Genomic DNA, 20043 nt, shown 5'->3' with positions numbered 1-20043 from the left:
TCCTCTTCCTCTTCCTCTTCCTCTTCCTCTTCCTCTTCCTCTTCCTCTTCCTCTTCCTCTTCTTCTTCTTCTTCTTCTTCTTCTTCTTCTTCTTCTTCTTCTTCTTCTTCTTCTTCTTCTTCTTCTTCGGTCTTTTTGAGACAGGGTCTCCTCATAGCCCCAGCTGGCCTGGAACTTACTACGTAGACCAGACTGGCCTTGAACTCACAGAGAACTGCCTGTCTCTGCCTCCCATGTGTTGGTATTAAAGGTGTATACCACCATGCCTGGCTGTGTATTAGCTTCTTTCTTAACAAGATCTCAAAGATTCAAGAGTGGGAAGTGTGGCTACTATGGAAAGGCTTTGGACTTGGGACAGTCTACACTCAAATCTAACTCTGTATTTAATCTGAGAAAGAACTTGAACTTCTTGGGTGTCAATTTTCTTATCTGGAAAAGGATATCATACAAGTCTGAGAGAGGTGGGGCATCTGTAATCCCAGCCCTTGGGAGTCTGAGGTAGGAAGAAGGAAGTTCACATGTTCAAAACCAGCCTGGGCTACGTAGGGAGACTATTTCATAACAAAGGAAAACAGCATAAAAAATGAAGCAATACTAACTATCCTAAAATAGAAGAGTCAATATGTGAAAAGAAATGGGTCTGAGTTCTGGTTTCTGTTGTATGAAAATTCATTAATGTATCAAGAACCATTATTGACTGGCTATTCTATTCCTAGCATACCTTCTGTCCTGTGCTTGCAACCTCATCCACAAATAAAACAACCTTGAGGAAAAAGAATGTTGGGAGTGGAAAGCAAATGTTTCCTGATTGTAGTTTCAGCACTAGAAGGGAACAAACAAATGCCTCTTTGGGGATCGTTAGAGGAGTCTGAAAGATCAGGGACTTCTACCAGTACCCTCAGACATTTAAAAAAATAGGGATGTGCAAATGGCGTGGAGTTGGAGGTGAAATGGGAAAATATGGGAATTAGGCAAATAGGGACGTGTTATTGTTTTAGCGACAAATGAAAAGGATTCGAGCTGTTAAAAATTCAGCACAGACTGTTAGCTGCATAGCTTTTCTTTTATTAGTTTTCCCTAAAACACAGCAATCTCCATGGCTCATCTCACTGGAGGTCCCCCATGCAGGAAAGGGGATGTAGAGGGTGTTCTCTCTGCTCCCCAGGCAAAAAAACGTTTCTCACCCAAGCCAGTGGGTGTTAATCTGCTTAAGCCTGCCTGAGTGGACGCATTAGATTGCTGGCACATGGCCATTTAGGGGTTTTGTTCCCCAGACCACAGGAGCCCATTTTTCCAAGACTTCTACTAGCTTTTTGTTTGATAACGTCTATTTCTAGCATCATGTACTCCCTCAACAACAAATTCCATGGAACAAAAATTTACTGAACACCTACTACTTCGCAGACCCTCTGTTGGGGACACAGCGATGAATAAGAGTTGCTGTGCTGCAGGGGCTCAGACAAAAGTAACGTCTACTGCGTTCCCTCAGGTGATGGCTAGCACCATACTTGGAAATAAAAAAAAAAAATCCTTTGCCTTCCTTGATTGCTCCCTTTAAATATCTGCTGACCTTGTCTTTCTCCCCTGAGGTCCCAGGGGCTTGAAGGGTTAATTACTTGCTTGTTGTGGCTGGCTCATTATTCTCTCAAACTTCCCATACCCCTCCCACAGCATTCCCAATAGTAAAAGCTATTTAGTATGCTCAGAGGCGATACACATTCATTATAGAAAAACACAAATAAACAAAACAGGAAATTTAAAAATCATCACCAGCCCTCTCACCCAGAAATAGCCCATTTTTAATAAAAAGAGAACATTTTAAATGGTTAGTATAATCTCATAAGAAATTTATTTAGGGTGTGTGTGGTATATATATATATATGTGTGTGTGTATATGATCATATGTGTGCACATGTTTGTACATGTGGAGGCCAGAGGTTGGGGTCTTTCTCACTCTCCATGTTATTTTTTGAGGAAGACCTTGCCTTGAACCTGGAGCTTGCCGATTTGGCTAGGCTGGCCAGCCAATGAGCCCCAGGGATCCTCCTGTGTCTACCTCCCTGGCACACACAGCCACACCTAGCTTCTTATGTGGGTTCTAGAGAAAGGAAGCACTTTACCAACTAGGACATTTCCCTAGCCCCTCATAGGCATTTTAAAACATGGACGAGGGGAACCACACCAAATCCAGTCAACTGAGATGGATCAGTTTAGGAGTCTTCTCTTCTGATCTTGCAGTTCTTAGGAATGATGCCTAACATCTAGTCTGCTGAAGCCACTGCCTTCCAGGAAGAGCATCACATAGATAGGAAATGGCATGGTGCTGAATGAGGGCGGCAGCGATTCACAGAGCTTGCTGTAATCAGCTACCTCACTGTTGCTATTCAAGTAGCCATCCTGAGCATGTTATCTTTCCATTACTATAGCAAATATCTGAAACACGTTCAGAAGGACGTCCTTTCTGGCTCAGCTTCAAAGGTCTCAAGTAGACCCTGGTACTCTGGGCCTGGACAAGGCCATCATGGCTGGAATACACAGTGGAGCAAAACCACTCATCTTGGGGCCAGGAAATAAGAGCGTGAGAAAGAGGCCTGGCTCCCACAATCCCCTTCAAGGGCATGCTCCCAATGACCTAAATACCCCACCCCCACCGCAGGTTCAGCCTTCTAAACTTTCCACCACCTCCCAATAACATATTCTGGGTATCAAGCCTCTTAGCAAGTGGACCTTTGAAGAACTTAAGAGCCAGAAGATAGCATACCTGTAATCTTGGCAGTAGGAGGCTGAGGCAGGAGGACTGGGAGTTTGAAAGCAGCCTGGGCTACATAACAAGACCCTGTCTCAAAATAAAAGAAAGAACAAAAATCTACAGTGGCTGGTGACAGAGTGTGACCCAAGAAGCTTGCCTTTTTTTTGTTGAGATTTGGAATGAGAGATGTAGAAACGTACATTCTAAGGAAATTTTAGGAGGGCCAGTGAGGGCTCAGCAGGTAAAAGGTGCTTGTTGTGTAAGCCTAGTGACCTGAATTTAATCCCTGGAACTTCCCTAAAGTGGAAGAGGAGAACTGACTCCACAAAGTTGTCCTCTGAGTTCCCCACGCAAGCCGTGATGTGCCCCCCCATACACTAACAACAACAACAACAACAATAATTTAAATAAACAAAAAGAACAAAGTTTCAGGGGCTGGGGAGATGGCTCAGCTGGTAAAGCCAGGCAAAGTGGCACATGCCTATAATCCTGATGCCGGAGGCAGAGACTGGTGGAAACCTGAAGCTCACTGGCCAGCGTGTCTAGCTGAATCTACAAGCTTCAATGAGGGACCTGTTTTAAGAGATAAGGTGGAGGGTGACTAAGGAAGATATCCAATGCTGCCCTGGCCTCCACCCACATTTATACCCCCAGACACAAAAGAAAGTTTCATATTAGAATACTGAATTCATGAGGAAAAGTGCCAGTCATTAAAAACCTACCATATATCTGGCTCCTGGTCACAAATCACCTCAGCCCATTCTATCAACAATCTTGTTAGATAGATGTGACTAGTCCCATTTTACAAATTATGAAGCCAAAGGTTCATAAAACGTAAGGGGCCTGCCCAACATCTTACAGTTCATCTACAGAGACAGGACCCAGAGCAAAGACACACTGGCAGAGAGAGTGCAAAATGTGAGGCAGCCCTGGGCCCCACTGGCCACCACGTGCTCTGAGAACTATGGGCAAGCTGTTCAATGTTCTGCATCTTTCTGTGAAGCCTCTCTCCTTCAGCCAGTGTGAGCATGAAGAAGTCTTAAGAACTGAGACAAAGCCCATTGTTAAGTAGTGAGGACAGTGCTGAACAGGTCAGAGTGGTGGCTTTATGAGGGTGTTGGAAGTCCCACACCATCTGATTCCAAGGACAGCAAGCCCTGTGCTCACTATCACGTGGCTCCTAATGATGGAATTTTAAAAATGCAAACCCTTCTGTCTTTCTACAAGAATTTTAAGGTAGAAATGGTTGTGTACAGAAAATACAAGATTTCTGTTTTATTTCATCTTAAAAATAGCCTTTGTTAACCAATTTTCCAGCTCTCTGTGTACCTAAAAGAGGACATTGAATCCTGTTCTTCCATCTTGTAAAACAAATTTGTTTCCACTATGCTAACAGCTTAAAATTCATGAGGAATTAAGTTGTCTGATGAGTTTACTGCTATTAACAATTTCTTAAATTATCCTTATAAAAATTCCAACCATCTCATAAAATTTTTAACTTCTTGAGCTTTTAATGTTGTAGCTCCCCCTCCCCTAGTGCCTTCAAGGTATCCAATTAAAAGGCGATGAATGGAATTAATAATAGGTAGGGGATAGGTCACAGTCCAGGTCACTGTCTAATAATCTTCAAAAAGACCTAGGCAGGCAGAGTCCAATAATCTGCTTATGTTGCTTAAAGCAATTTGTTGGCCCTTAACACCTGTTGAATTGAGCGTTGAAAAGTTAATTGGCAGGATCTGCCTGAGCCACTGTCCTGGGCTCTTTTGCTTTTCCTATCTTTCTTGTTCCTTTTCTTCTTGTTAAACTTTTTATTGAGTGTTTTTCAGCTATCGATTCTGTCCTAAGCACTGAGGATCTAATGTTGGGCAGAGTTGACAGTTCACCGAGCCTCAAGGAGCTTGCCCTCTGATGGGGGACAGGCATTATTCAAATCATATTCCCTCCCTGATGGGGAATTACAGATTATAATAGGCACCAAAAAGACCCACAATGCACTGAGGAAGCTCACCTGGTTTGGAGATAAAAGACAGCTTCTCTGGATTTACATAGGAAGAGTGAGTAGAAAGTACAGGAAGATGAGGATTCCAGGCAGCAGAAGAAGCGTGTGCAAAGGTCCTGTGGTACTTGAAACTAGGATAGCCTGGAGAAAATGAAAGCTGCTGTGGCTGGACCAGGGCCACAGGGGATACTTCTGTTGAGGTCAGCCGAGCCAGAGACAGGTCATGTAAAGATCTGGCCTTCTGCTTAGGAGCAATGGGAAGCCACCTTGTGTTCTAAGGACAAACTGTTAGTGACCAACACAACATAATGTGTCTCCGCAGGAGCAATGCAGTCATACACATGGTCTCTGACATACACAGTGACAACAGCCGCCGGGTCCCCAGCTGAGAACTCCCAACAGCTGCCCTGCATGAGAAGCACCCATATGCCCTCTTCCTCCGTCACACACAGAATACCAGTCTACTCCCACAGAGAGGAGCATGGGTGAGTGACTCTGCCTTGCTTTACCTCCAATGTAAGAGAGTTCACTTGGCATTTTCCTCAGAGGACAGTACGGGGGCTGCCCTTTGTTGAGTTGGAATTGTTTACCCAGCACTGCAGTCTTGTAGGAGGGTCTTGTGGAATCTCCGCAACACCCAAGTGAGGAGAGAGGTAAAGAAGAATCAGTGGCCCAGTTTTGTCTTGGTTGGTGACCTTCAGCTTTCCAAGGTCACACAGCTGGCAGACAGTGGGGCCCCAGCTGAGCAGGTCTCATTCCAACGCCCGTGTTCTTCTCTCTAAGTTCCCCTGCACAGCTCTGCACATTTTGTAGCCTTACAAAGTGTCACAGTGGGTCCTTGTCTCTTGTGACTCTGTGTGGAGGTGGGCTCCCCCCACCTGTGTCATGGGTGTCTCTCGAGGACTGTAGGGTGCCACAGGTTCAGGGAGTCCCTGAATCATCTGTTTTGCCCATATCATTTGCACATCTGGGCAGTGAGAAGGTACTGTGATGTGTCCTGCACCTCCATGTTACCTGGGCCTCAGTAACCCTTGGCATCATGCATTATCTGTTACGAGACACCATCCTTGTTATAGCTGATGAACAGTGGCCTGAAAAACACTCTTGACATTAAGAGGAACCACTGCTGCATGGTGTGGGGAGGCTCCCTGGCAGCGGCTCACAGACCAGCTGTAGAGATGCGGGAGGAGCAGGGGTGCAGGGCATCTCTGGTGGCCCAGCAGAAGGCAGAGGGTGGAGACCTTGAAGATGCGCACAGGCCTGTAGGTGGGCTTGTATGCTCACAGTTCAGATGCCCTGAGCTTTCTACTGGGCAGTCATATTTCCCAAGGCTTATCTCTACATATTTACAATACACTCTTAGAATTGCATTTCAGACATTTTTGAATCTGCAGGGGTGGCAGAATAGGGGCTCATGTGGCCACAGATCTGCATCTTTTCTGGGAAGATGTGAGGAAGGACAGTGGTGATAGTGGTGACCCGATGGGTCGTTTTTATACATTTGGTCCCCAGGGTAGCCCTGTGCTGCATTTTTGTAGATGTGATGAGGCTGTGTGTATTCCAGATCACACCACTAGAGAGAGTGGGAGCATTGCTCTGATCCAGGTCCTCTGATACCTGGTCAACTTCACCATGGCATTTCCCACACGTCCTTCCCCACTGTGGCCCAGCAGAAGCCAAGGAATGCAGAAACAAAAGTCTTCTCTATTCCCCCTAACTGACTTCATGACATACCATGGGCTTTTTGACACAATGGAATGAGAGGTTTCCATCACAAGTTCTGTTTTGCTCAGGGCCGGCTTCCATTCCCTGAGCGCACACACATCAAGGATGCCAAGGGAGAAGGAAGATCAGTCTGCGGTTTAAACTTATCACAATAAGGCCACAGGGTGGCAATGGTAGGAATTAGGAAGAAGAAAAATGGGAGAAGGGGGAAAGGGGGGGAAAACAGATGAGGTGTGTTTTAAAGGTGACTTTTAGCCAGCTCGCGCTTTACCCATTATGCCTCCTATTCATTGTGCTTGCTGCATTGTAGGTACACGGGAAGCTATAACTACGGGAGCTATGGCAACCAGCATCCTCACCCAATGCAGAGCCAGTATCCAGCCCTCCCTCATGACACGGCCATCTCTGGGCCACTCCACTACTCCCCTTATCACAGGAGCTCTGCACAGGTGAGTGGGAGCAGGGAGCAGGGGCTTGCAGGCTGGGGTGTTTGGTTCCCAGTCCAGTCAACTGAACAAAACACAGTTAATAGGCCCTTCTATAGACTGTGTGTGTGCTACCTGGAGGTCCCCAAGGACAGCACAGTCTTTTCATCAACATTGCCCTCAAGAGACTGGCCCACTTTGAGTGCCTGGCCAGTGACCACGTGCCACTTTCCATTATGCACCTGAGTTTCAGAACAGTTCTCTTCAGTTCTCACTTCCCTTTGACCTATCTGGTGCAAAGGAGCCAACTGGCTGTGTTTCTGTTGGCATTTTCTAGGCAGCCTCCCTCACACTGGGCCTGTCTCCTTCCCCGTTGCTACCCTCATGGCATCCCGTCAGGATCTCGGCATCGTGAGAGCTGGTCTCTTGGTCTTCAAGGTGTGTTGCTTTTGAGTCCAGCCCACACTGAATCTTAACCAGAAACGGACCTGAAATGGACCGTCTTTTACTCACTCACACATCACTACCTAACAAACTGAGCCCTCTGCAGCCAGTCTAAGGCAATGGGATGCTGAGGTTTCTCCTGGATTGCCAGCATTGGGCACTCTGTTTATCTTCAACACTCTCTTATGTGTTGCCCCCAAGCATAACTGATCACCAGCTCCATTCAATTCTATATTCTAAAATGCCTCTGCATGATGGCTGTGCTTCCTCAGCTCAGGCCTGCGGCATGTCTAACCTAAATGATGACAGGGCCTTCTTGGTGGTCTCTGTCTCTAAAGCTTGTCCTGTCTGCAGCTGGAGGGTTCTTTTGAGAAACAACTCCAGAATCTCGTTGCCTTCAAGGTCCAATTCCGTTCTTTAGCTTATTTCTCAAAACTCATTTCCTTCCTCGGCAGACCTACTACCCTCCACCTCTTGTCCAAGCCATGCCAGCTGTGTGCAGTTGCCCGGCATACGCTGGCTCCCCCCGCGTCTTTGCAGGCATTGTTCCTCTGGCTGGGAGTCTTTTCCGCTTATGGTTCAGGACAGTATCTTACAGCCTTTTGTGGCATTTCCTGAGAGTACCCCTTCCTTCCTCCACGACCTTAACCAAATGCCTGCCACTCTCTGGGCTTTTGCTTTCAGTCCCACTTCTCATGCCCTGTTAACCAGTAACTTTCCTGTCTAACTCTGCAGGAGCCCCCAAACTCCTTGAAGGCAGAGATTGTCTCACCAGACCTCAGCACATGGCACCCCGTCAAAAAGATCAGCTTACTTTTCCCAAACACGTGGCATGCCAGGCTCTGTACTGAGCACTTTCCGCAACCTCTGGATAACCCTTGCAGAAGAAGAAATGAGACTCAGGGTAACTTGCACAGGGATTAGGACCCCGGCAGTGTGACTTCTGGCCAGGTTCATAAGCACCATCGGCCATCTCTTGGATGCCGCTTTCACTATGTGGTTTTAGGCAGTTGAGCGCATGGAAGGAGCTATAAGCATAACCAATGGTTGTGGGTAAGCTGAGCATGCTCACTCTATTCTGCAGGTCAAGAAGCCACTGATGTTTTCGTATCTGAGAAAGCAACACCACAACTTTCTTTAAGAAAGAGAGCACTCAGGGCTCCCATAGGATGAGCCAGAAAAGGGGGCTAGAGGCAGGGGCTCTGCTCCATAGCACTCACAGGGGCCGGGAGAGTGACGGCAGGATAGAGGCTACATTGCATCAGCTGTCAGCACACACACTAGCCTCCAAGGAACACACTGAAGAGACTGTATCCACAATACACTGACACTCAGGGCAAACAGGCACTATTTTGATTTCCATCTCCACCCCAAGGGGAGCTCTGGTTTAATCCCCAGACTGGCCAAGAAGTTGATTCTACTAAATCATCACCTGGGGCATTCATTACGAGTCTCTGACTGCGTCACAGGGATGTTAGTTTCTTAGGCACTGCCTCTCCTGAGAGCAGAGTGTGTGCACCTCACTGGGATCCCCTGAATGACAGAACTGCTGCTGGGATTACACAGCATGCTCTACGCAGCTCATTCATTCATTCATTCATTCATTCATTCCACAAGTGGTTTCTGGGTGCTTGCTTTGTCCAAGCACTCGGTGCTCCAGCTTCTGGGAGTGGGAAATAGGCAGAAGTGTGGAGAGGGTGTGCTCCAGTGAGAGAGCATTGCCAAGCCACAACTCTGGGCATTATCTTCCCTCCTTCCTTACTGCCTTATGCCCTCACCCCAGGAAATTTCAGGAGCTCTCTTTGGGTGGTGGGGTGATACAAAACCATTGCATAAAAAGAAGCCAAGTTCTCCTCAAGGCCCACACAGATCCTGGTGATCAAAGATAGGTCTACAGTGTCTGCTCTGAAAGCCACAGAAGTACCCAATTGGAACACTTATCATTTAATCGCTGGTCTTAACAGAAGAGGCCAAGGACTAAGCCAGAGTCAACAGAGGAGCCCTGCATATATCCACTAGGTTTCAAGTCAGCCTCTCCACCATCTTGACTTGTGGCTCTCAGACAAGGGCCTCTTGCACCCTCCCATCCCCAACACACACACACACACACACACACACACACACACACACACATGCACACAGGACACATATGTATACACGCTTATTTTATGGTTCATGATTTCATTAGTTTCCATTTGTAAAGTGGGGCAGGTAGACGTTAATTATATCTCTAACCAAGTTGTTGGGCAAGGTTAGTATTGAAAATATCCCTCTCCTACGGAAGGCCTGTCTAAAGACAAAGAATCCTTTGTCTCGTTTCTCATTAATATTTATGCATCCAGCACCGTTCTAGGCATCTTGAAGTAGATGGACTCATTCAGATCACATAGCGACCTCAGGAAGACTGCAGTTCTCTAGCTCTTAAAGATGAGGCAGCAGCTTCAGAATGCAGTATGTACCATGCCATGCATCCAGCAAAGCAGTCTCAGGTGCAAATGCCCGGCCTCTCAACCTGAGCTCTACAGGGTTGGTATGCAAAATCAAGAGGTCAGCACTAGAATTGTCACTAAGTTTCACATCACCAAAAGAGAAGAAGCACACACCCAAGATACCTTGTTTCCCTCCCTTAACAGTGCTTTGGTTTAAGGTTGAGTGTGCATGGGGGGAAAAAAAATCTACTGTAGGGCTAATTGGTTTTAACTTTGCAGAGCAGAGATCAAGCTGTCCCAATCCTGAGTAAATGAATTATCACACTCCACTATAGTAGTGGGAAGGGATCAGTAAAGTGTAGAGAAATCACGATTATATAATGGTGTTAAAGAAACACCACAGAATAACTGCAAGTCACATCCGCAAATAAATACCTGTGAGGTTGGCCTGAAAGAACCATATATCCATGGAATGTAACGTTCACATTTATAGGACGGGAAAAATGTGAACTTACTTGCTTTTTAACATAGAATATGTATATGCCTGTTGATTGCACAACACATCCTTGATGATTGTTAGTACAAAGGTAAACCTCCAGTCCAGCTTCAATGTTCATGACTGCTCAATTAGCGGGCAAAATATTTCTGAGCCTCATTCAATACATGACCATGAAATCCCTCACGGAATCAGCAATCATGACTGTGAACTGGGCCTTGGCGTTCAAAAGCCCTGTGATTAACCAGCAGCCACATGATGAGACGGCACCTGGAGCGGACAGGAAAGCAGTTCCTTGCTTGACATCTGGATGGCCCAGGTGCAGTGTGAGCAGCCAATCAATGCCTCTCATGGCTCTTCAGCTCGCTGCCAGTGGTGCTACAGAGTTTGCACAGGGCAATCCATCTTGGGATAGTGTCTTGGACCAGAGTAAAGGAACACACACACACACACACACACAGAGAGAGAGAGAGAGAGAGAGAGAGAGAGAGAGAGAGCTGAGTATCATAGCTCAGTCAAGTGCTTGCCTTACAAGTATAAGGACCTGAGTTTGATCCCAGGAATCCATGTTTAAAAAAAAAAAAACCAGGCATGGTAGGATGCAGTTAAAACCTCAGTACTGGAGAGGAAGACAGGCAGATCCCTGGGGCTCACTGACCAGCCATCCTAGCCCACTTGGTAAGTTCCAGGCCAGTGAGAGATTCGGTCTCAAAAAAAAAAAAAAAGACAGCACTTGAGGAACAACACCTGAGATTGATGCACATGCATGCGTGCACACACACATACACACATATATATATACACACACACACACACACCAGTCAACCATAATGTGAGGTCAGAGCCAGTCCTCCTGGGTTCAAATCCCAGCTCTACCTCTGATTAGCTCTGAGCCTCAATTTATTCATCTGGGAAAATGGGAATAAATTATAATGCCTATTTCATAGGGTTGTGATTTGAGGGTCAAGGTAGTTAATAATTAGAACAGGACCTGGGTCATCATTAACGCTGTTTATATATCTTGCACCCCTTTGGCACCCAGTTATGATAATGTTCTACTTTGTATAATTATACAATTGATATCTATCTCCCTCACTGTACTAGCTCTGCAGAGACAAAAGCCAGGTCCTTCTCTCTCATCACATTCCACCGACCGGGCACAGAGGTTGGCCCTTAGTGTTGCTCAGGAACTACCTGTCAATGAAAGGAATGAATGGTTGGGGCCTCCTTTGGGTACTAAGTTGCTGTGTGACCTCAAGCAGGGCATTTTCCCTGCTCCACCCTCACCTGTAAAATGAGTGGGGACCTTATGGTCAGTCACTGAGGCTCTTCCAATCACCAATAGAGACCACAGTCCTATGCTCTTCAAAACATCAAAACAGAAGAACATTAACAGTAGCTAACACATTTTAAAAATTTACTCTACGGGAGTCTGTTTCACACATACTCACTTGATTAATCTTGACCCTCAGAGCTCAGCAGATATGGAATGAAAAAGAGTTTTAGGGAGCCATGTTCTATTCCAGAAGAGGCCAAGAGGAAACCAGCTAGGGGTAGCCCCTGGCAGACCTCGGGTATGGTGAGAGCCGCCTTTCATAGGAAAACAGTTTGTGCTCCTGACTCGGCCACCTTTCACCCCTTGCTCAAGTAGCAGCCCATTTGGTGAGGGGCAGGGATAAAGGGCTTATTCTTCCCTCTCCAAGTGTAGGAAAGTCGGCCCCTGGAGTGAGGAGTCTGTTCCCAAAATAGACTTCCTAGCACAGTTCCAAAGAGGCCAAGAGTCAGTCACAACCAAGACAGACTTGAACCATAGCCTCGTGATGGCAACTTTAACCACATGCACATGCACACACTCACAGGTAAACACATGCACATGTGTCGACAGTACCCCTCAGGCATTCCTTTCAAGGGGTACTAACTAGGGATTTATGCCATCTTAAAATCAGTAGCAATAGCTCGTGATGTTATACAGAGAACGGTAACTTCCTGTCATGGGCCCTCAACAAAAAGTGTCTTTATTCTGTCAGAGCTCTTGAGACCCCAGAGCTTGCACCCAGCATGCTTAAGGGCTTTGCATGAGGCCAGATGTGAAGTGTGAAAGGTGAGGCAGATGCCACGGTACAGCATCTGCCACTCCCAGCAGACCACATAGAAGCCTCACTGGTCACATTAATCACTAGGCCAAGGCACTTCAACCATCTTGCCTTTCAATGGTCTCTTAGACCACTGGGGAAAGCGAGTCACTGACTCATTTGCAATTAACTGACCTAATGGGACAGAATTTTCCATGCTGGTAACAGAATTGTATTGTCACACTGGAGATATTTTGAGCCAGTCTCATTTCCAGGCAATTGCTCTTTTGAGTCTATGACACAACCTCTGGGCACAGCTGTGTTGAGGGTCCTTGATGAAGCACAAAAACCACACTCTCTTGAATTTCATGGGAACAGCTCCAAGTCCATTCTGTGATATTTCACCTCCCCAAGCCAGGGCCAGGAAGGACTGGATCAAAACCAGAAAGCTGCCATGGCCTGACAGCCTGGTCAGCATTGCAAGGCCTAGCTCTATTGGGGAAGAGGGAGCTTGATGAAGTTGAGATAAGAGATGAAAGTTTCTCAGGCTGGCTCCCCCCAACCCCAAATGGTTTAGGAGTGGTAGGTCAGCCAAGTCAGATTGATGGGGAAATTGTACCATCCAAGACTTGTCTTTATGCTACACTCTGTGACTTTGGGCTGGGTCCCAGTCTTCTCATTTCCACAATATGGGGCTGCATTACATAATCCTTAAGGTTCTTTCTAGTGGGAAGGTCCCAATATCCCTTCACCAAATATGATCAGCACCTGCTAGATGTTAGGCACCATGCCAGATGTTGGGGACACAGAAGGCACATGATAATGCCCCACTGGGAGCATCAGAATATAAGTAAATGGAAAGAGACGACTGTTAGGCAGGGCAAAGAGGGCGGGGTGTTTGACTCTTGAGATAGGACATCTAGGAAAGTCTCTCTGAAGAGGTGATATTTGAGCTGAACTCTGAAGAGTGGGAAAGGGACAGGTATGGCGGTAACCAGGCAAGACTAGGCCGAGGAAGGAAAGAATAGGCAGGCAGAGGAAATAGCTTGGAGTGCCCCAAGACTAGACAGGAGGCCTCTGTGCCAGCAAGAACTCCAGAGAGGGGCAAGGGGGCATGCACCCAGGTGGCTCACTCAGGAGAACATTGGGAAGGGGGTGGCAGCTGCTTTGAAAATTAGAAGCTCTTTTGTAATCATTGGCATTTTAAAATATTACCTCTTTAGTACACCTGGGATTTCGCTTAATTTTTCCAAGATTCTCCCTTCACAGGACCTGGGCCCACCATCATGCCACCCAGAATGTTCTGTGAATCCTTACTCTATACAGCACATGGGCCTGCACCTCCGGTGTTGTTGATCTGATTGGGGATTATGAAAGCCTTGGTGTGCTGTCCAGTAGTCTCCTTGACAACCACTCTTGGTCCTTCTCCCTGGGGTTCCCAGAAACCACCACCTACACCCCTCTCCCTCATTCCTAACTGTTCTTTTGATTGTGCACTGGCTGTCCTTTGCCGTATAAGGCATGTGGTCCTATCTAAGGGAAGAGCTCTCACGACTCCTCCTTAGACCCTTACTTCCTGAACGCGCTTCACGTACTTCAAGTCTATGAACTGTACTGTCCTTGCTTCCCCTGGGATCCAGCTTCAAGAAGCACAGGGACTCCCTTGTCCATCTCGACTTCTGCTGTCTAGGCTTCAGCTGTCTGCCTCCCTCTCAGGAGGCGATGCCCACCTAATCCCTTGGGGCTCCACTCTCCAACTGTCAGGGAAGACAGATGGGGAGCAGAAGAATGTACACACCCTCTCCTCCTCGCTGCCCTCGCCATACTTGTTCATTGGCTCCTGTCCCTGTCGGCCCTCAGCACAGCAAGGGCATCTTTGTGCTGACTAGCCTGCAAAGGGGTGCTCTCAAAGGGAGGCTATAGCTCCTCCCCTTCCTCTCTGATCCTTCTAAAAGGGGCTTATTTGCATAGCTGTCTTGGTAACAGTGAAGAATGTGAAAGAAGCAGCACTTCAGAGGCCAGGCTCTTATCCCTAAGCCTTTGTAGAGCTGCTTTCTCTCTCGTCGCTGCCGACACCTGTTCATTGGTCCGACCTGCCCCAAAGCATCCCTCTCCTGCCTCCTCCCTTGGCTCCTCTAGATTCCTTCCTCCATATTCCCCCGAGGCTCAGTGATGTACCATTCCCTCCTCGCATACCTTCCAGGACTCCAGTGAATGTGAACCAAAAAGATGTTCTCTAAATGATAGGCACTAATAATAACCTCTGAAGCTGTTGACTTGCTTTCTCTTAAAAAGCCTGCTTTTAGGCTGCAGTTCATAATTGAATTAAACTGTAAAGTGCTATTTTTAATATCATTGTGTTTTTACCTGGCAGTGCTGTTCTCTTGGGTTGATGGAATAGGACTTATCACATCTCCATAGCTAATGGTAAAGCTTACAGACATCCATACTTATCTGGACACACTGTTGCTAGTGTGCACGCACACATACCACGATGACCACCACCACCATCCAGTATTCCCAGTGAAGGAGGATCCTCCCTTTGGGTTTGACTTCTCAAATATTCCAGATTAGGAGCATGCAGCTAGTTATTACTGCTCGAGCAAAACACCAGCCAGACTCTGGCTACGCATCCCTGTGACTCTCTCATTGCTTCCTAGGACCAAGGTTCAGTCTTACAGAGAAGTTCACTGATTCCTTTCCATCAACTCCCGTGAATAACAGTATCTTGCACTGAATTTAAATTGTGAACATGACTGATCATGTGTGTATGCAACCTCAAACTAATTTTAACTTTGTGGACTTTTCTTTCCCCTCCACAAGTACCCTTTTAATAGCCCCCCTTCCAGGATGGAACCCTGCTTGATGAGCAGTACTCCCAGGCTGCATCCTACCCCAGTCGCCCCCCGCTGGCCAGAGGTGCCAACAGCCAACACGTGCTACACAAGCCCGGCTGTGCATTCCACGAGGTATGGAAACTCTAGTGACATGTACACACCCCTGACCACGCGCAGGAATTCTGAGTACGAGCACATGCAACACTTTCCTGGCTTTGCTTACATCAATGGAGAGGCCTCCACTGGATGGGCTAAGTGACTGCTATCATAGGAATCCATATTTAATATTAATAATTAATAATAATAAACCCAATACCCACCCTCCAGAAGACTTTATCTCTATACATCATAACTCGCGGGCTGTTCATAAGCATCCATTTTCCTAATGAACAAGAGGATGTTCAAGATGGGATGGATAGACTTTAGTTCAGAAACAGAACTTACTAAAAGTCAGTGGGATTGGGTCTCCGTAGCCAAACCAGCCTTGACTACTTCTACAGAGCACTATCTTGGGCAGGCCAATTGGTGCCTTTTCTCTCTGTCCCATGGCTTTGTGTTTTGCTGGCAACCAGTCCCCGTAGGCTACTTATTTTCTTGTTGACAAAAGCTCTTTAGTCTTGAAAGATGGATACTGGAGCCAGAAACCTGGTTTGTGCTCTTGGATGGGCACATAATTTACCAATAGCATTTGCCTTACCACCTGACTGTCACCCCACTGTGCACTGAGCAGCCCTCAGACACATTCTCCACCTCCCCACTTCCTGGTGGTGTCAGCACCGCTTCCCGGAGTTCCAGGGCTAAATGGAAGTTTCTGAAAATGGTAGTTCCCTGTTAAGCCCACATCTGCCACAGTACCCACACTGTGTGGAAAGTGAGCACTGTTTTGAGGGAAGGAAGATGCCTGTTGTATGTTGCCTTTAGTTGATTGAAGTCTGTAGGGGACCAGTTCTTCTATGTACAAGGATTTGTCCTCCATTTGCACAATGGCTACCATCAGCAAAAGGCAGGAGAGGGTTTTCTTAAGCTCTGTGAAAAATGTAGATTTATGGCACTAAGTACCATACTCACTCTACTGTGTTAACTTTGTGAAGCTGGGTGGACCAAACTTTAATTGACCAAGCACCAAGTGTGAAAACGACTGTTCTGGTTCCTTCGTAAGACTATAATAATTTCCGACACTTTGTTAGAAAAGTTTTTTTTTTCAAAGCTGTGCCTTTGAGCCTATACTATACTGTGTATGTGTGGAAATAAAATGTATTGTACTTTTGAAAAAATTTTTCGTAGGTATTTTTCTGTCAGATTTGTAGCTATTTGTGAGGTTTGTTAGAGATTAACATAGGTTTTCTTTCTGTATTATAAGATGCACCAGGCAATTATGGTGGACCTATTACCCTATGGGTAAGAAATAAATGGAAATACAACATCGGATGTTTTAGTAATTGTTCTGTAAATAAATGTTTGATCACACCACTCAGTGTGATAATCATGTCTACAGCTAAAATGGAAATAGTTTTATCTGTACAGTTGTGCAAGATTGAATGGTTTCACACTCAAATAAAAAGTATTGAAACGATTTGCTTGCACATGCATTTGTTTGTGTGTGTGTGTGTGTGAGAGAGAGAGAGAGAGAGAGAGAGAGAGAGACAGAGAGACACAGAGAGACACAGAGAGACACAGAGAGAGACAGAGAGAAATAGCATCCCTAAATACTTAGGGTATGAACAGGCAGAACTACAAAGGTCTTGCTGGGTGTGGTGGTGCACTCTATAATCCCAGCACTGAGAAAGCTGAGGCAGAAGATGAGTTCAAGACCAGCCTGGGTTCTGTCTCAAACAACAACAAAAATCCATATGTGGGCTGTACGGCTAAGCTTACTCAGTTCCCCATCAACTTGTCAAACAGTAATCATAAAACTTGGATAGGCCCATACATCTCAATCAATGATTACCCACAACCTGATGACGGTTTGTCAAGTACCTGTTCTACATACTGAGATTTGCCCTAAGCTGGCCTAATGGCTACTGTCAGTAAAAGGCAGGAAGGATCCTTTCAGTTCCTGCGGGAAATATTAGTCCTCAGCACTAGCATTATTAAGAGTTTCCCCTGGTACTTGGTTCATTATGCTTTAATGATCACTGGGTGTAAAGATATTTCAAGTGCAGTGCTTTAAATGCTAATAAACTTCTAGATCAGAACAGTAACATTGCTGAATATTTAATAAGCAACAAACTCTTCTCTAGCATAGTGTTTTGATTTTGTGGCTGAGGGAAGTGGGATTTAGAAAAAGAAATGATTATGTTTTGCACAAATGTTAAGACTCTAGGAGCTAAGAGAGACTCAGAGTCATAGATTTCCAGCAATCTACACGGTAGTGACTGTATTAACCCAAAGGTATGAGAATTTGACAGCTTAATTTGCATCTTGAAAGATTTATTTTTAAAGCCAAGCTCTTGCATGCTATTACATAACATGTTTATATCTGAAAATGATTTTAAGGTAGAAATGATTTATATTATACATAGCATCCCATTAAATATATTCAGTTATGTCGTTCCAGGAAAAGAACACATATGTTGGATCTAATTCTCTCATGGTAAATTAGTTTGTCCATAATCCATTAGTTAGTTTTATAGGATGGAAGCAAGAGAGAGAAAGAAGGAAATTTCAGATTTAGTTACAGTTTAAAATAAACTGAGGATGACCAGTCTTACCACTCTCAGACTTCAAAGCAAGTGCTCTACAAATGAAAGGCATAGTGAGTCTGACTTTTGCCTTAATGAGTTTAAAAAAAATCAAGGGATTATCAAATTCTCTAGCCATGTAGCAGGATAAACAACACCCATTTACAAGTAACAGCCACAAGCTCATTAACTGCACAACGCTTGAGGTGAAAATTTGTCACTGTTAACAAGACTCCGAGGCTGAGAGAAGTGACTCCAGCCTCAAGTCAGCAAATGCATACCATGTCCTCAGGGCACAATCAAGAACTGAGAGGCACCAGCAAAGCATCTGGAGACAGGGCAAGTGGGCATCCTCTCCTGAGCACAGGGCATCCACCCGTCTCTGGGAGAGCACTATCTATGTTGCCAGGGTTCTAAAACCTCCGCCTTCAGAGCTGGGAGGGATCTGGTTAGGGAAAGACAGCAGCTGCTGGGAGGCAGAATTCCAAGGCACCCGCTTTCCCTTTGATGCTTTCTCCTCAGTCACCAGAGGGGGAATGGGCAAGGTTGGCAGCTGGGAATGGGGCCAGTCACTTGTCAGAGGAAGAACTGAGGAGTTCTGGCAATAAAGGAACACTCCCCTCTTAGGACTTTTTCTTGAAAAGGCCCCTGCCAGCTTGAAACTGGCTGAAGTCATGAACAGCAGCCAGGACAGCTCACCCACGTTGCAGGCCTGTGGCGTCCTCAGTATTTGTCCTGCTGTGTTCTTTGTCAGGCTTCTAGTCACCCCAGGTCTGGATAGAAAAGGAATATGTACTCCCTCAGAGACTGCAACACAAGCATAGAGCAATCCAAAATGTTTGCCACTGAGTAAGCACAATCATGGGTGAAAAGCTCAGATCATTGGGGAACCACGGCTTCATCATCACGTGGCCTTGTATGCGTTACTTCCCCATGTTGGACCTCAAGCAAGCACGTTAGACGGCACTGAAATTTTAGATCATGGTATGGATGCTAAAAGACCAAGGCTGGCGGATCTAGGTGAGGAAAGTGGACAGCTGGGGGTGTGGGGGGGTGAGAATGAGATTGGCATCCAGGCAGTGATTCAGGGAGGCAGCCACAGAGAGAAGATGCCAGCTTCACTAGCTGGTGCCAGCACACAGACTAAGGTTCATGCCTGCAAGCTCAGTCCTACACCTGCCCCACCTCCTCCAAAGCCTCCAATCACCTCTCCCTAGGCAACCCTTCCACCCTCCCTTTTCCTATTCCAGAAATCTTTAGAAAGCTTCTGTCTGTTCAAAATTGACTTTGCTATCTGCCTTAACATGAAGTCTGTCCATCAAAATGGCTGAAGTGACTCTGGAGAGCAACAAACTTCCAGGGCTCCTTACCTCTCATTTGCAGGCTGCAAGATTTTAAAACCATTAAACCCTGGGAAAGGGTGTGACATAAATACATTCTTACAGGGAAGAAGGGTGGGGAGGGGTTGCTGTCGGCTCCAGGGACCAAGAGGGAAACTCTCCGAAGGTCAGTGAGAACAGAGGCTTAGAATTCAGATCCAGGCAAGCACCATTTTAATAAGCAAATCAGTGGAAGCTTAAAAACATAAAAGATGGCTATCAAGTGAGTTAGAGGTAAATGAAGCTAAAACCAAGTCCCACCAGAGACAGACTGTCAAAGGGACATTCCTGCTCTATGAGGGATGAGACTTACAAAGTGACCCAGGCACCGATATCTTTTAAGCTCTCCAGATGACTACGACATGTATTCAAGGTCAAGAAACACGACCCCTTCCACCTCAAAACCCTAAGATCCAGGGATCTATTTTGAGCATGAGTTCCAGGTTTCTTTTCCTGTATTGGGCTCCCGTCTGTCTAGAAAGGAGAACTATACACTCTGCAAAGCAGGGCACTTCAGGCCCGCCTATACTGCACAGGTTTCCTTGGCGTACAAACCTTTCCCTGGCTGTGCTGTCTTCTCTGGGCCCTTCAGCTACGCCATCTCCCTGTCACTTCCTCAGCTTCTAGCCTGGACTGTCTTGGCTTCGGTTCCTTGGCAGCCTCCCAGGGTCTGCCAACTTGGACACTACTTAGGGATTCCTCTTCTTCCAAAAGGTCAGAGCCTTTTTCTCCCTGAAGCTCTCTCCCCATTCTCCTCTTGCACCTCGGCACCCCCCTCACCCTAATAACACCCCCATATTTTGCTGC

At 46.3% G+C, this 20043-nt stretch overlaps 1 protein-coding gene across 1 annotated transcript in view; it reads left to right on the top strand.

Annotated features, from left to right (window-relative positions):
* The window catches only part of Rfx4 (regulatory factor X4), a 178460-nt gene extending 161711 nt beyond the window's left edge, over window positions 1-16749 (top strand). Inside the window, exons 16-18 of the mRNA XM_008843124.1 lie at window positions 5071-5233; window positions 6784-6922; window positions 15163-16749. Of these exons, the coding sequence (XP_008841346.1) occupies window positions 5071-5233; window positions 6784-6922; window positions 15163-15435 (575 nt within the window). The 3' untranslated portion in view covers window positions 15436-16749. The remainder of the gene's footprint in view (window positions 1-5070; window positions 5234-6783; window positions 6923-15162) is intronic.
* The last annotated feature ends 3294 nt before the right edge of the window (window positions 16750-20043 follow it).

This window comes from Nannospalax galili, unplaced genomic scaffold (genome assembly GCF_000622305.1).
Source record: "Nannospalax galili isolate Female #2095 unplaced genomic scaffold, S.galili_v1.0 scaffold39, whole genome shotgun sequence".
Classification (NCBI taxonomy): domain Eukaryota; kingdom Metazoa; phylum Chordata; class Mammalia; order Rodentia; family Spalacidae; genus Nannospalax; species Nannospalax galili.
This window is presented reverse-complemented; position numbering and strand designations above follow the sequence as displayed.